Raw genomic sequence first — 17125 nt, 5'->3', positions numbered from 1 at the left:
ATTAAGAGTTGATTACAGGATTAATAGTTACATTAAAAAGACAAATGAAACAATGAGATTATTATTGAAATGGTTGCCAACAATGTATTCAATTCAAGTAACAAACAAATTAAGTGATAAACTTATCAGAAAAATGTTTGAAAAATATGGCAAACATTTGGAAACGATTTATTTGGATAGATATGACCAACTAATCGGTGATAATATCAAACTATGCCATAACTTACGATATATAAGTTTTTCAAAGCCTACTGTATTGGACACTCTGTCGATGCTATTCAATGATAACATCGACGACAACAATAAGCTATTGTTTCCCAAACTTTGCGAATTAAGATTTGAAATGAATTCGGTTAATATACAGAGTTTGGAAAAGTTTACCGAAAATTACGGTAAATCTATGACCGAAATTGATATTGGATTTGACGACAAATATCTACTGTTCAACACTGTAGCCAATTGTGTAGCAAAAATGTCACAATTAATTTCACTAACATTATGGAAATTGTCAATCAAAACATCTGAAATCCAATTATTTAACACAATTGCTATCAATTGTCCAAAAGTTAAATATCTTTATCTTCGGCTACGACTGCTATCTTCTGTGAAGTTTAACAAAATTTTGGCAATTATTGCCAAGAAATTCAGACAATTAAATAGATTATATTTTTATGGATATCTCAATAGAAATAATTCAGATACAGATTCAGATGATGAGGACAACAACAATTTAGATGCAGATGAAGATAACAATTTGAATGCAAATTTCGTTGAAGACAATCAATCTTCGTCTTCATTTGATTATAATTTTAAAATTAAAAGCAATTCGTTGAAAGGTTTCGACAAACTGACACATTTGACAATTGAGTCCAACTATTATTGGCATTTCGGCTACAATTTCATCGACGATCCCATGGACTTCATAGCCCACACCTATTATTTGAATTTCAATCACATTGTTATTAGTGACGATATGCTTAAAACAATGGCAAAAGTGAAACAATTGAAAACATTGATTATTAAATCAAATAATTACAGCTATAGTAAACATAATGTCAGAAATGTGATCAATAAGTGTCGCAAAATTACTAAACTAAAGATTAATAGTAAAAATTATTTATGATTAAAGTTATTACTAATAAATATTGTTAAATGCTTATAAAATTTAATTTAATTAATTGATAATATAAAGAATCTTATAATACAATAATTATAATGAATATATAAATTATTTAATATATATTTCTATTTATATATTTAATTAAAATATAATTTTCTAAAAATAAATTTAGTAAAATAAAATTGAATTAAGTTTTTGCATTAATTATTAATGTATCATTAAAATTGTTTTTTTTAAATCTAAAACATAACTTATTATTATTATTATTACTAAATTCACACATTATTACTAATTGATTGGTATTATTAGTACAACAACAACAACAAAATTTGAATAAAAAGTTGAATACATTTTTATTTTAATTACTAAAACTTTTAATACATACATACAATATATGAATCATAAGTGTATGAAAATGATAAATAATAATTATTTTTTAACATTAACTCAACAGTTTATAATTCAATATCAAATTCAATGTTAAATCTAAATGTTAAAATCCTTTATATAAATAATATTGTAATTGTAATATTAGATATTAAATATATGATTTTTGTTGTGATTGTTTGATAAGCAAAACTAAATTGTATTCAAAAAAATATGTGTGAAATCAATGAAAACATTGATACAAACAGAGAGTATAGTAGAGATAGTTTCGACAGATTTGGCGATGATTTGTGCGGATTATTACTCAGTTATCTGCCGTTTGACGACCGGATCCGATCGGAGTGTGTGTCCCGACAATGGAAACGATTGGTATTTAACAGTCTTAACATAATTGATGACACATATAAATATATGAACAATTTTGAAACAATTTTGATAAAATTACGTAAATATGTGTTATGTTATTATATTTATCCAAACGATAATATAATTAGATTAGCATTAAAGTGGATACCATTAATGAAGTCAATGGATGTGAACGAAACTTTAAGTGATGATATGGTTAAACAAATTTTTGCAAAATATAGCACTAATTTGAATAAAATTAATTTGAATAGAGAGGATCAGCTAATCGGTGATAATATCAAACTATGCCATAACTTAAAGTATATAAAATTTTCAAAACACTCTGATGTCGACACACTATCGATGCTAATCAATGACAACAACAACGACAACAATAATAAAGTATTGTTTCCCAAACTTTGCGAATTAAGATTTGTATTGAATTCGGTTAATATAAACAGTTTCGACAGATTTACCGAAAATTACGGACAAAAATTGACATATATTTACATAGAATTTGCGAACAAAGTATTACTCGACAACAATGTGGCCAATATTGTGGCAAAAATGCCTAAATTAATATTTTTGACATTTTTTGATTTGTCAATCAATAGATCTAATATGAAATTGTTTAACAAAATTGGCACAAATTGTTCAAAAATTAGAAATCTTGAACTATTTCCGTGGCTGCAAACAGTTGATGAGTTTAACCAAATTTTGGCTATAATTGGAAAAAATTTTCGACAATTAAAAACATTATATTTTTCCGGATATTTTGAAGAAAAATTAGATTATAATAATTTTGAAGTTTCAAGCGATTCGCTAAAAGGTTTCGACAAACTGACACATTTGACAATCAGATCCAACAATTATTGGCATTTTGGCCACGACTTCATTGCCAATCCCATGGACTTCATAGCCGATACTTATTATTTGAAGTTTAAAAACATTGTCATTAGTGACGACATGTTTAGCGCAATGGCAAATGTCAAACATTTAAAGACATTGATTATTAAATCAAATAGTATTCAATCATTTATTGAATTGAATGTCATTAATGTTGGTAACAATTGTCGCAAAATTACTAAACTAATTATTAATGATAATAATTTTATATAAATGAAATTATCAATAAATTTAATTAATAAGAAAAAATAATTGTGATTTTTTTTATATTAATATATTACCGATAGATTTACTTAATTTTTCCACCACTAGTATAATTAATTAATTAATAAAATAATAGAATTGATTAATTTAATTATAAATAATTTTCAATAAAATCTCATTTCAATAAATTATCATGATTCATTTTTTAAAAAAACATTAAATATGACTAAATATTAACATTATTATTATTATTATTATTACAAAATATTACTAATTTAGACTAATTTTTTTTTCTTTAAAATTGAATATATTTTTATTATTTAAATTACTAATACTATTTGCATATAAATTATGTATTAAATATGTGTACAAAAAGTTGAAAGTATAGTAGAAATAGTTTCAACCGTTTATAATTAATCTTTTATAATTTATAAAAGTTTATAAAAAGTTAATAATAATATAATGATCTAAATAATACTGTATTGTAAAATACAATATTAAAATCAATTTTCATTTCAATTGTTTGTTAGCAAAACTAAATATGTGTCTAAATATGTGTAAAGTCATCGAAAAAATAGATACAAACGGGAATATTAGATATTAAATAAATGAATTTTGTTTTGATTGTTTGATAGAAAAACTAAATTGTGTTTAAAATATGTGTGAAAACAATGAAAACATTGAAACAAACGGGAAGTATAGTAGAGATAGTTTCGACAGATTTGGTGATGATTTGTGCGAAATATTACTCAGTTATCTGCCGTTTGACGACCGGATCCGATCGGAGTGTGTGTCCCGAAAATGGCAACGATTGGTGTTTAACAGTTGCAACTATATCGATGACTGCGATAAATATGTGCAAAATATTGAGACAATTTTGATAAAATTAGAAAATTATATCTATTGTTATTATATGAATACAACCAATGAAATGATGCAATTAATATTTAAGTTGCGGCCATTAATGGAGTCAATTGATGTGATTGAAACACTAAGTGATGATAATGTCAAACAAATGTTTGATTATTATGGTTTAAATTTGGAAGCGATTATTTTGCATAGAGATGACCAACTAATCGGTGATAATATCAAAATATGTCATAACTTAGAGTCTATAGAGTTTTCAAAGTACTCTGAAGTCGACACACTATCGATGCTAATCAATGACAACAATGATAACGACAACAATAAAGTATTGTTTCCCAAACTTTATGAATTAAGTTTTGTATTGAATTCGGTTAATATAAACAGTTTCGAAAGATTTACTGAAAATTATGGACAAAAATTGCTATATATTTACATCAAATTTGCTAACAATGTTTTACTCGACAACATTGTGGCCAAATGTGTGTCAAAAATGTCTCAATTAATATATCTGAAACTTTATGATTTGTCTATAAAGTGGTCTAATATGAATTTGTTAGTTACAATTGGCACCAATTGTACAAATATTAGAAATCTTCAACTCTATCCATGGCTTAAAACTGTTGATGAGTTTAACAAAATTTTGGTTATAATTGGAAAACATTTTCGACAATTAAAAACATTATATTTTTCCGGATATTTTCACAACAATTTATTTTATAGTGTTTTTGAAGTTTCAAGCAATTCACTGAAAGGTTTCGACAAACTGACACATTTGACAATTGAGTCCAATTATTATTGGCATTTCGGCGCCGACTTTATGGCCAATCCTATGGACTTCATAGCCGATACCTATTACTTGAAGTTTAAAAACATTGACATTAGTGACGACCTATTGAATGCAATGACAAAATTAAAAGATTTGAAAACATTTATTATTAAATCAAATAATATTAAAACATTTACTGAATTGAGTGTAATTAATGTAATTAAAAATTGTCGAAAATTAAGTAAATTAATGATTAATGATAATAATTTTTTATAAAATAAAAATTATCGATAAGTTTAATAAAAAATTAAATTATTATTATTACTATTATTGATAATTTTTTATAAATGAAAGTTATTAATAAATTTAACTAATAATAAAAATTATTGTGAATTTTTTGTATTAATATATTATCGATACATTTGTTTTTCCACCACTAGTATAATTAATTAATTAATTAATTAATTAATAGAATTAATTATTTTAATTATCAATAATTTTCAATAAAATTTCATTTCAATAAATTATCATGATTCATTTTTAAAAAACATTAAATATGACTAAATAAAAACATTATTATTACAAAATATTACTAATTTAGACTAATTTATTCTTTAAAATTGAATATATATATATATATTTATAATTATTTAAATTACTAATACTATTAGCATATAAATAGTATTAATAGAAATGGTTTCAACAGTTTATAATTGAACATAAGATATAAACTATTGAAGATTTTTGTTATTCAAATGTTGTTTAAATCCTATCTAAATAATACTGTATTGTAATAAATAAATGAACTTTTTTCGGATTGTTTGATAGCAAAACTAAATTGTGTTAAAAATATGTGTGAAAACATTGACACAAACAGGAAGTATAGTAGAAATAGTTTCGACAGATTTGGCGATGATTTATGCGGACTATTACTCAGTTATCTGCCGTTTGACGACCGGATCCGATCGGAATGTGTGTCCCGACAATGGAAACGATTGGTGTTTAACAGTTTCAACTATATCGATGACTGCGATAAATATGTGCAAAATATTGAGGCAATTTTGATAAAATTAGATAATTATAACTATTTTTATTATATGAATACAACCAATGAAATAATGCAATTAATATTTAAGTTGTGGAAATCAATGGAGTCAATTGATGTGATTGAAACATTAAGTGACGATATTGTCAAACAAATGTTTGTAAAATATGCCATAAAATTGAAGAACATTTATTTAGATAGAGACGACCAAATAATCGGTGATAATATCAAAATATGTCATAACTTAGAGTCTATAGAGTTTTCAAACTACTCTGAAGTCGACACACTATCGATGCTAATCAATGACAACAATGATATCGACAATAAAGCATTGTTTCCCAAACTTTATGAATTAAGTTTTGTATTGAATTCGGTTAATATAAACAGTTTCGAAAGATTTACCGATTATTACGCAAAATCTATGACAAAAATTTACATATATTTCTCAGAAAATTATTTATTTGACAACATTGTGGCCAAATGTGTGTCAAAAATGTCTCAATTAATATATCTGAAACTTTATGATTTGTCTATAGAGTGGTCTAATATTGAATTGTTAGTTACAATTGGCATCAATTGTCCAAACATTAGAAATCTTCAACTCTATCCATGGCTTGAAACTGTTGATGAGTTTAATAAAATTTTGGTTATAATTGGAAAAAATTTTCGACAATTAAAACGATTATTTTTTTCCGTATATTTTGAAGACAATTTAGATTATAATTATTTCGTAGTTTCAAGCGATTCACTAAAAGGTTTCGACAAACTGACACATTTGACAATAAAATCCAACTATTATTGGCATTTCGGCGCCGACTTTATGGCCAATCCCATGGACTTCATAGCCGATACCTATTACTTGAAGTTTAAAAACATTGACATTAGTGACGACCTGTTGAATGCAATGACAAAATTAAAAGATTTGAAAACATTTATTATTAAATCAAATAATATTAAAACATTTACTGAATTCAGTGTAATTAACGTAATTAACAATTGTCGAAAAATTAGTAAATTAATGATTAATGATAATAATTTTTTATAAAATAAAGTTATCGATAAGTTTAATAAAAAATTAAATTATAATTATTGATAATTTTTTATATTATAGAATTATAGTAGTTATATATATATATATATATATATATATATAGAGAGAGAGAGAGAGAGAGAGAGAGAGAGAGAGAGAGAGAGTTGACCAACTAATCGGTAATAATATCAAACTATGACATAACTTAAAGTATATATAAAAAAAATTCAAGTAATCACACTATCGGTGCTAATCAATGACAAACAACGACAATAAATTGATATAAAGTTTCTTATAAGTTTGAAAAAATATTTTATATCATATAATAACGTTTTCTATGAATATATTTATTTAAAATTTATATAAATTATTTTTAGTATTATGTAATATTTATGTAATATGATATTTATATATTATAAATAGTATTATATCAGTAAACATATTAGTATTATATTACTCTAAACTGTAAAGTAATACTATAGTATATTTTATGATATATATACGGTATATAATTGATATTTTATGGGTGTGACAATGACTACCGAAATGATGACTAACAAAGGCATAGATGATCTCATCGATGGTATTATCACTGATGTTTGTCCGGAACAAATAAACAGCCGACAAGTTTTAATGGATAAACTTATGCTGAGGCCAACCAAAGAAGTAATTGATGATAATTTGATGGACAAATCATTGGTGATTAAAAGAATAGACAACTTTGTTATCAATGAAAAACTTGAAATGATTGATAGCAAAGAGTTACCCAAACTAAAGCCATTGAAAGAGTTGTCTGAATTAAAATTTGGATCCAATTTGGAAAAGGGATTCAAAGACAGTTTGTCTAATAATAGATTAATAGATAATTATGAGATCTATCGGACAAAAAAATTGTATCACTATTTTCAGCGAATCAAAGACAGTCAACTAATTAGTAAACATAAGCCAAAGTTTGTCTCATTTGGCGGACCCGTTGCAGACATTATGACCACCATATATAACACAGATATTGATTGGAAAATATCGGCAGAAATGGTCAACGGTTTGTAGTTTTTTAAAAAAATAATATCAAAAATAATATTAATTTAATTGATATGATTTTTTTGAATATAAAATTATACTTTAGATGTAATATATTTCTACAAAACTGCACACAAATACATCCGATACGATGGTCCAACCGATCGCGACTACCGACGGTCCTATTGTTTGCTTAATTTTTTCCAATTAGCCACCAATAGGTACGACGACGAGACAGACAAATGCGAATATATTAAACATTTTGCTATCAATTGTTGCCAATTGGGATCCGATAATAATAAACTAATGACACTCAATCAATTGGACGCAATCGATGATAATGGACAGTCGGTTGGACTCAAATTAGTCAAAATGATTCGTAGATATCGTGATCGACAACCATTTTGGGGAAAAAAATTATTAAAATTCTGGTCCAATGGTTTCATTCAAGGTATGAATCAAATAGTTATTGCAAACATCGAAAACAACTATTTAATGGGTACTGAAATCAGTAAAGTATCGAAAATACCCGAATCGGCTGCAAGTTATTGGTCTAGCGATCGATGTATTGTATTTCTGAAACGTTTTTTGAAATTTATGTCAACAAATGTTAAGGAAGAAAGGATTGTCTATGAGTTTGTCTTCAATCGCGGAGAAGAATATGTCACCTGTTATCAGACAAACGATGGCAAACATATTGTTCCCGAAGACTATTAGAGTAATCATAATCATCGATATTTGACAATCATATCAAACATTTTGTTTGATTTTTTTTTGAAACTACTCTTAAATTAAAAATATTTTAATATATAAACAATATTTTTTTTGTTAATTTGATTAACATTTACTTATTTTCAAGTTTCTAATATTATAATTTTAGTTAATATTAATTATTATGTATAAAAAGTAATATTTATATATAAAATATCATAAAATATTTGTTTTATTGTTTAATATTTTCTAAAATATCAAATTATATTTAATTCAAATAATTATTTTATTTTAATTAATTAGATATAAGATTATTGAATAAAAATTTATTAATAATTAAACATATTATACTCATTTAACTATTATTTTGAAAAAATCTTATATAAAAAAATTCAGAATCGATGTCATTGTCGGATGTATTATAGGTGTCTATACTTTTCGGACGACCAACAATGCGGACATCGGCACAGCCGCGAAACGTTTCTTGTGGTCCGCACCCGACAGCACCGGTACCGTTGGCACAGACACCCCAATTATTGCCGGCCGTATAACTCCATTGAAATACACATCGATCGCATACAAGACCGTCGGGCAGTTTCAATCGTATCCGATAGGTTTCGGCCCGATTTGTTGGCACAATATATTTGTCCGATGTCTGTGAGTTTAGTACCCGAGGCCGGTATTTGTCCAGACATTGTTGACTAACTTCGACAGTCTTACTGAGCGCCGGACATAAGCCAAACTCGAAGAAACCCCTGTGATTGGTAGTGATCTGGATTTTGACGTCAATTGTGTCACCCGACCTATAGGTACGGGTAATGACCAACTGTTTGGCATATTTGCCGTTCGGCACTTCATTATCTCTTTGGCCATTATAGGGATCACCACAAACACCACACTTTCCTTTATTGACATTCCAATGAGTCTTATTTATTATAAATGTTAATAAAAAATTAGTTTTTCTGTTTTTTTTAAATTATAATAAAGAAAATTGTTTGTTAACTAACGGTAAAACCACCACAAAATAGTTGATTATCATTATAGTTGATCTCAGTTTTGAAGCCAAACCTCCAGGCACTGGATCTCGAGGCCGGATCAATGAGTCTTCCGTGACCATCAACTTCAGTAATAATTACTAAACAATATATTATTATTATTATTATTGATATTGATATTATAGAAATTAAATAAAATTTCATTATTTAAAATTGTTTAATAAAACACAGACAAAAAATATCCACCAATTTCTTTATATATTTAATTAAAAAAAACTGTACTAATAGTTAGCTTATATTGAATTTATTAATAATACTAATAATATCAAAATTAATTATAAAAAAAAATTATATTGATATCAAATTGAGACACATTTTTCTCCCAATAATATAATATACACTTAACTGAATGCTTAATATAATAAGGATTAATTTGAAAAAAATATTACCTAATTGTATACAATATTTTATATAAAAAAAATATTTTTGTTTAACTATAAAAGGTTATATAACTGTAACATTACGTTTACACTATTTGTTGGCTTTAAATAATTTAGGATGCTTAAATATAGTTTGAATATACATGAACTCAATTAAATTAAATTTATTAAAAAAACAATTTGTTTATCTATAATATTATTTTATAAAAATTTAAAATAACAGATACAAACATATCAATTGTAAATTAAAATTATATAAAAAAACCAGTTGAGAATGCTAGAAAGCATTTCCATACGAACTCCTAATCCAAATTAAAAATTAAATTAAAATCGAATGATTAAGTATGACATGGATGTGGACTCCACATTGTGGAGTAACAAATCACTCAGTATCACAGAATAAACTCAACTTTAGTAATATGGGGTATCAAATGACTCAGTATGACAAAATAAACTCAACAATTCATATAGGTTATCTAATGACTGTATGCAAAAAATAAACAACCTTAGTTATGTGGAGTATCAAATGATTCAGTATAAAAAAATAAACTTTACTATAGCCATGTAGGGTATCAAATAACTCATTATGACAGAATAAACTAAACTTTAGTCATGTGGGGTACATATGATTCAGTATAAAAAAATAAACAACAATTCATATAGGGTATCAAATGACTAAATATGCAAAAAATAAATTCAACCTTAGTAATGTGGGGTATCAAATGACAGTAGGACAAAATAAACTCAAACAATTCATAGAGAGTATCAAATAACTAAAATATATTATTATTTTTACTATAAATATAACTTAAATTTAAAGAGTATTAACTCAAGCTTTATTTTATCTATTTTATTTAAGATATAAAAATTTGTTTGCTAATTTCATAACTTATTTTTAATGTTTAATTCCAATCCAAGTATTAAATATTAATTTTAAAATCTTTGTACTTTGGCCGCCATTTTATATACGTTCTTAAAGATATTAAATTTTTTATACTAATCAATATATCTTATTTTTGAAGCTTTATTCAAATTTATATTTATAATGTTTTCAATTTTTTGTACTGTAACCGTCATTTTCTCTTTGTTCCCGAAGAGATATAAAAATTTTAATGCTAATTCCTTTGCTAGTTTTTGATGCTTTATTCAAATCTATACTTAAAAATTTCTACCTAATTTTTTTTTAACTTTGGCCTCCATTTTCTCTATATTCTGATGAGATATCAAAATTTTAATGCTGATCCCCTATATCTTATTTTTGATGCTTAATCCAAATCTGAAATCAAAATTTCAAAATTCAATAAAATGCGGAAGGACAGACAGACAGACAGACAGACAGACAGACAGACAGACGGAAGGACATATAGAATTCAGTACGTACTCCTTTCAGGAGTTCGTGATAAATACTTTTAAACTTATAATTTTAATATAAATTTATTAAATATAGTATATATCGATATATATAAATGAATTGACAAAACAAACTAATTTAACTGATTATTGATTATTAGTTATCAAATGATATTTATTTATTTATTTAAAAAAAACTATTTAATAAAATGCAATAAAACTTTTTAAACTTTTTACTTTATTATTATAGAGAAATTTTTTTTGCTATTATTAAAACTGCAATAAATATTCAAATATAGTGATAGAGGTGTTCACACAGTTATTGTCAATAAAAAAATAAAAACAATTATTTTTATTCAGTAAACAAACTATCGATTTGTTTGTATCGTTGTTTTGGTCGGAGTTTTTTATTTATTTATCTGTACCGAACTCGATGGCCACTACTACCGATAATGACCAATCAATGGACATCTTGTTTACGGGACAAGACTTGACGTCAACTGACCAAACAATTGGCAAACAAATGACGGCCGACGGCAACGAGTTGAGCGCCGTCTCAGCCGATAATCGCAACGATTCTGGTCAACAGTGGTCGTCATTACAACCGACGATCGTCAGCCGTCATCAGTGGTCAGACAATAGTCGAGTACAACAAATACGACAACAATTGTTAGACTATCTGTGCGACCAAACTCTTACACTTCCCGTCGCTTTCATTGTATTGAACAATCATATCGTGAAGACATGCGGTTACGATGTTGTCGACGACGACGACGATAGCGATGGTCAACAACAGACTGATTACCGAAATCATTGCCAACAAGTAGTCGACCAATTGCTGCGCGAGTTAGCCAAACAACAGGTCATTATCATTGCTGATGAATACAACAACAAAGTTAAGACATGTTTCGAGTCGATGACGACGACTACGGAAGACATTCATTACATTATAACAGCCGTCGATAGGATTAAAGTCAAGACATTTGGACAACAAATCAATGAACTGATAGTCGATAGACACAAATCATTGGACAAGAAAAATAAGACATTAAATGTTGGTATTAGTGATCAACTAATGAAAGACAAAGTAGACGATAGTGACAGTCAGTGTCCATCCAGTGAACAGTTGGATAGCGTTAGTCATCATAATGTTGTATATATGAGTCAAATGTGTAATAATAATAATAATTGTGTTAAAAATGTGTCGAAAAAAATGTATAAAAAGTTGAATCGTTTGCGTAATAAAAGTGATACTAATATTAATAGCTGTGAACTGAGAGTAAAAGTATTGAAAAAAGTTTATGAATCGTCAGTAAAGAAATTAAGGTATCATTGCTTGTCTTTGCTATTAATTGATTGATTAATACATTAATAATAATTTTTTTAAAAATATTTATTAAATATTAATAATAATTTTATCAGTAGTACCGGCAATATTAATAATCCAATGGATCAATTGCGACAATCAATTGAAAGCGTTAGACATCATATGAATACTATGAGAACAGCTGGTTCTCCGTTGGCGGCCATAGAGTAAGCATAAAATGTTTTATTTAAAACAAAAATTATTAATTAATATTTTCTTATTGTTTAGGGCTATGAATCAATGCTTGAGGCAACTCGAGGCCGAGTTGGCCAGAATGGCCACTTTGGGCGACGACGACGGCGTGGAAGACACACATGCCGAAGATGGTGACCAACAGGAGTATGATATTTGTTTTAAATAAATATATGAATTAATATACTAATTAAAAAATAAAATTTTATTGTTTTTTTTTACAGCATTGCTGTCGGTGGTAGCGATGCTGATTCGCCGGTTCCACCATCGAGTGCTACACCCGATTCCCAGCGCCCGCCGACTACTCCAGAAGTACTCACCACTTCTTCAGAATCGGGCGTTGGGAACGAGAGCGCCGAAGAAGATCCGGCTGTTGAGCGTCACAAACGTCTTAAATAAAAATATTATTATTTGCGTCAAAAAATATATGAATAAATTTTTGAAAGACTTGATTATATAAATAATTTATTTGTTTAATAAATTTATTATTATTATTATTTAAACACATTTGCAATGAGTCGGCGGACAATAATTGGCGGCACAATTGGTTAGACACCAGTCGTCCATATTTGGCACTCGAGTCCAGATTCCCGTTGCGCTACAGATAGCCGTTTGGATACTACTCTTTGAATCGGTTGTAGTCGTCGGCAACACTTTAGGATACTCTTTGGTCGATGAATATAATGTTTGGTTTTGTTTAGTATTTTCTGGTTTTGTTATTATTATTATTGCTGAAGAAGTTGTCTTTGTCGGCGTTATCAGTGGTGTAGTACTACTACTACTGATCCAATCCGGTACATAATAGGACAGTCGTGTCGGTGGCCGCGACGGTATCGGTGGTAATGATGACAATGTACTTCTAACGGGTGTATTATAGGCGTCAACACTGTGCGGACCACCGGCAACAATACGGACATCGGCACAGCCCCGGAAGGTTTCCTGCGGTCCACAGCCGACAGCACCGGTACCGTTGGCACAGACACCCCAGTTATTGCCGGCCGTATAACTCCATTGAAATACACATCGATCGCATACAAGACCGTCGGGCAGTTTCAATCGTATCCGATAGGTTTCGGCCCGATTTGTTGGCACAATATATTTGTCCGATGTCTGCGAGTTTAGTACCCGAGGCCGGTATTTGTCCAGACATTGTTGGCTAACTTCGACAGTCTTACTGAGCGCCGGACATAAGCCAAACTCGAAGAAACCCATGTGATTGGCAGTGATCTGGATTTTGACGTCAATTATATCGCCCGACCTATACGTACGAGTGATGACCAACTGTTTGGCGTATCTGCCGTTCGGCACTTCATTATCTCTGCGGCCGTTATAGGGATCACCACAAACACCACACTTTCCTTTATTGATATTCCATTGGGTCTTATATATCATATATTTTTAAATTAAATAATTATATATTTTTTTATAGAAAAAAAATTAGTTTTTATATGAAAAAAAATTTGTCGCTTACGTTAAAACCGCCACAAAATAGTTGATTATCATTATAGTTGATCTCAGTTTTGAAGCCAAACCTCCAGGCGCTGGATCTCGAGGCCGGATCAATGAGTCTTCCGTGACCATCGATTTCAGTGATAATTACCAAACAATATATTATTATTATTGTAGAAATTGAGCAAATTTTCGATAGAAATTTCATTATTCTGTAAATTTGTTTAACAATAGCAACAAAAATATCCACCAATTTTTTTTACATTGGTATCTATTAGAAAATATATTTATTAAAAAAATAGATTAAATAAAACAATTTTTTTTCATTATAAAACTTTTTATAGTTAGCTTACATTAAAATTTATTATTATTAATAATAATAATTGAAAAATTAGTTATAATAAAAATAACATTGATAACTAATTGAAACAAATTATTATTTTATTTTTTTTCTCCAATGATATACACAATAATGATTGTTATTAACTTATTTGCAACCACTGGGAGATCCTTAATATAATAAGGATTAATATGAAAAAAATATATATTAATATAATTTTTTATTATTATTAAGAAATGTTTGCTAAAGTGTTAATAAACACTTGAAATAACCAGTGATAGTAATATATATATACTGTATATAATATAGTAATATATAATAGTAATAATAATAATAGTGAAGTTCAACAATACTTTTTTTTGTTGTTGTCAATTAATATTTAATTAAATAGTATATGATTTAGTCATAAAAGTAAATATCAAGATATTAATAATAATAATTATTATTATTACACTTATTGTATACAATATTTTATTAACAATAAAAAAAAGGTTATAATATAACTGTAATACTTATTACGGTTACACTGTTTTAAATAATTTATGATATTTGAATATAGTTTAATAGTTTCATTATATAATACTTCACTATAATAATGATTATATAATATAAGTAAATAAATTCAAATAAACACAAAATATCTAAATATATATATATAATTTTAACTAAAACTATAAATAATTGTTACAAACTTTTGTTTTTTTTGTTATAAAATAAATTGAAATTTATCATTGATTTATAGATTGGTTGCCCATATAGTTAATGTTAGAAAATACATACAAACAAACAAAAATAAAACAATAATCTTTATATAAAAAAAAATTATTATAATGTATCAATATTATTAACATTGAAAATTTAAAAAAATAAAATAAATTTATAAATAAATACTAATAAATTTTACTAAACGAAAACTTTTCATCGAAATGTTTTATCAATTTATTTATTTATTTATATATATATATATATATGAAAAAAAAATAATTTGTAACTCGTTATCACTGAATATTATTTTGTATGTATTTATCGAGTATTTATTATTTATATATATATATATATATATATAATAATAGTGTATATACTGTAGCTATTATATTGTAGCGCATAGTTTATCGATAAGATAGACAACATTTTTTTCTCAATTGAATATTTATTCAAACTACGGGATACTGTATCTTATAGTAAGTCATATATATATATATATAATGTTGTATAAGATAGATAGATAGATAGATAGATAGATAGATAGAGAGAGAGAGAGAGAGAGAGAGAGAGAAATTCAAACAATACTTATTTCAATAGTCTTTTTTTTAAAGAATATATTGACTTTCATTTCAATTCCTAAGTTCATTGACTTTTCAATTTGAAAATGTCTTTTAATGTATTGACTGATTGATTGATTTTTGTTTTGTTTGTATTTATTTATTTTGTTAAACTAGGTATTAATGTGTTTAATATATAAAAAATATTAATAATATCTCATATATAAAAGTGTATAATTTTTTAAAAAATATTGTAATAGTATTTATTAGTTTTTCTAGATATTTTAATTAATTTATTAAAAAACATTAATTTAATGTAAGTAATTTGTTAAGTTTTGAAGTGATACACTATAGTTAAATTGTATAGCAATATTTATTATTATTATTAGTTAAACAATTGATAAATAAAACAAACAACCAAAGAGTTAAAGTTGTTGTTGAAAGGTATTTAACTTTACTTATTATTATTAAAAAAAAGATTTGTTTATTTTATTTATATTATATATAGTCATGAAAGTCATAAATAATAATTATATTATAACAATAATAATAAAAATACTGGTACTTTACCGGTATATTGAAGTTCACTGACAACAACAACATTATTGTTATTTTATAACTAAATTATTATTTATATATATAATAATATAATATATTTCAAATTTATTAGGAAATACTTAAATTATTAGATAAAGTTATCAATTTGTTGTTGTTTCTTAATAAAAGTTGAAAAATTATTTTTACTTATTATATCCCAATTAAACATAATTGATAAATATATATATAATTATAATTGATTCACATTTATTAATATCTATATATAACAAATAATTTAGATATTGATGTAAAAAACAGCACAATTTGATTATAATAGGTATTCAACGACAAAAAAAACAATATTATAATTTATAAATAATAGTCAACCCATTGCTTCACAGATAAAAATAATATCGTTTTTTCAATATAATAGAAATTGTATTTCAATACACACTATATATGATTGAATAAAATTGTTTTTCCAATTTTAAAATTGTAGTTTTTTTTGTTGTTAAAAAATATTGATTTACAATACACACAGTTATATAAATGTCTTATATATATAAATATATATATATATATTTATCTCTTTCTATTTTATCATATCAGATAATTTATAGGCTATTATAAAAATATTAGATCATATAATAAAATATCATAATAGGAAATATTATACAATATTATTATATTTGTGTAAAAATAATCGTCAAAATACATTTTTTTAAAAACAAATTATAATTCACCAAGATTATATTTCCTTTAAAAATAATAAATTTTAAAATTATATTCACAA

General features: G+C 26.1%; 3 protein-coding genes across 3 annotated transcripts; 1 reads left to right on the top strand and 2 right to left on the bottom strand.

Moving 5' to 3' along the window:
- Nucleotides 1-8290: 8290 nt before the first annotated feature.
- On the bottom strand, nucleotides 8291-11036 carry LOC128957752 (uncharacterized). Its single transcript, XM_054303564.1, has 4 exons — nucleotides 11009-11036; nucleotides 9409-9536; nucleotides 8837-9326; nucleotides 8291-8400 (listed from the first exon to the last, which is right to left on the bottom strand). Exons 1-4 carry the CDS (start codon nucleotides 11034-11036, stop codon nucleotides 8291-8293), a joined length of 756 nt encoding a protein of 251 aa, XP_054159539.1.
- Nucleotides 11037-11525: 489 nt separating this feature from the next.
- On the top strand, nucleotides 11526-13143 carry LOC128957751 (uncharacterized). The gene is made up of 4 exons (XM_054303563.1): nucleotides 11526-12512; nucleotides 12609-12719; nucleotides 12781-12891; nucleotides 12969-13143. Exons 1-4 carry the CDS (start codon nucleotides 11620-11622, stop codon nucleotides 13141-13143), a joined length of 1290 nt encoding a protein of 429 aa, XP_054159538.1. The 5' UTR covers nucleotides 11526-11619.
- An 89-nt stretch (nucleotides 13144-13232) lies between these two features.
- On the bottom strand, nucleotides 13233-14438 carry LOC128958295 (uncharacterized). Its single transcript, XM_054304111.1, has 2 exons — nucleotides 14216-14438; nucleotides 13233-14124 (listed from the first exon to the last, which is right to left on the bottom strand). Exons 1-2 carry the CDS (start codon nucleotides 14399-14401, stop codon nucleotides 13243-13245), a joined length of 1068 nt encoding a protein of 355 aa, XP_054160086.1. The 5' UTR covers nucleotides 14402-14438; the 3' UTR covers nucleotides 13233-13242.
- Nucleotides 14439-17125: the final 2687 nt, after the last annotated feature.

The sequence above is a fragment of the Oppia nitens genome, unplaced genomic scaffold (assembly GCF_028296485.1).
Source record: "Oppia nitens isolate AA-2021 unplaced genomic scaffold, nextdenovo-longstitch-racon4-pilon3 scaffold3_pilon_pilon_pilon, whole genome shotgun sequence".
In the NCBI taxonomy this organism is placed as follows: domain Eukaryota; kingdom Metazoa; phylum Arthropoda; class Arachnida; order Sarcoptiformes; family Oppiidae; genus Oppia; species Oppia nitens.
Note: the sequence above shows the minus strand (reverse complement) of the source record. Positions and strands in the feature narration are given on the sequence as shown.

Bases quoted from the DNA above. Each gene is read 5' to 3' on its own strand.
- LOC128958295 (XM_054304111.1), bottom strand. From the start codon at position 14,401: ATGAAATTTCTATCGAAAATTTGCTCAATTTCTACAATAATAATAATA. The intron at 14,125-14,215 runs GTAAGCGACAAA...ATGATATATAAG, and splicing joins TATTTTGTGGCGGTTTTAAC to ACCCAATGGAATATCAATAA.
- LOC128957751 (XM_054303563.1), top strand. From the start codon at position 11,620: ATGGCCACTACTACCGATAATGACCAATCAATGGACATCTTGTTTACG. The intron at 12,513-12,608 runs GTATCATTGCTT...TAATTTTATCAG, and splicing joins TCGTCAGTAAAGAAATTAAG to TAGTACCGGCAATATTAATA. The intron at 12,892-12,968 runs GTATGATATTTG...TTTTTTTTACAG, and splicing joins GAAGATGGTGACCAACAGGA to CATTGCTGTCGGTGGTAGCG.
- LOC128957752 (XM_054303564.1), bottom strand. From the start codon at position 11,036: ATGGAGGCCAAAGTTAAAAAAAAATTAG. The intron at 9,327-9,408 runs GTTAGTTAACAA...ATAATAAATAAG, and splicing joins TATTTTGTGGTGGTTTTACC to ACTCATTGGAATGTCAATAA. The intron at 8,401-8,836 runs GTATAGACACCT...TTACTCTAATAG, and splicing joins CATTGTTGGTCGTCCGAAAA to TCTTCGGGAACAATATGTTT.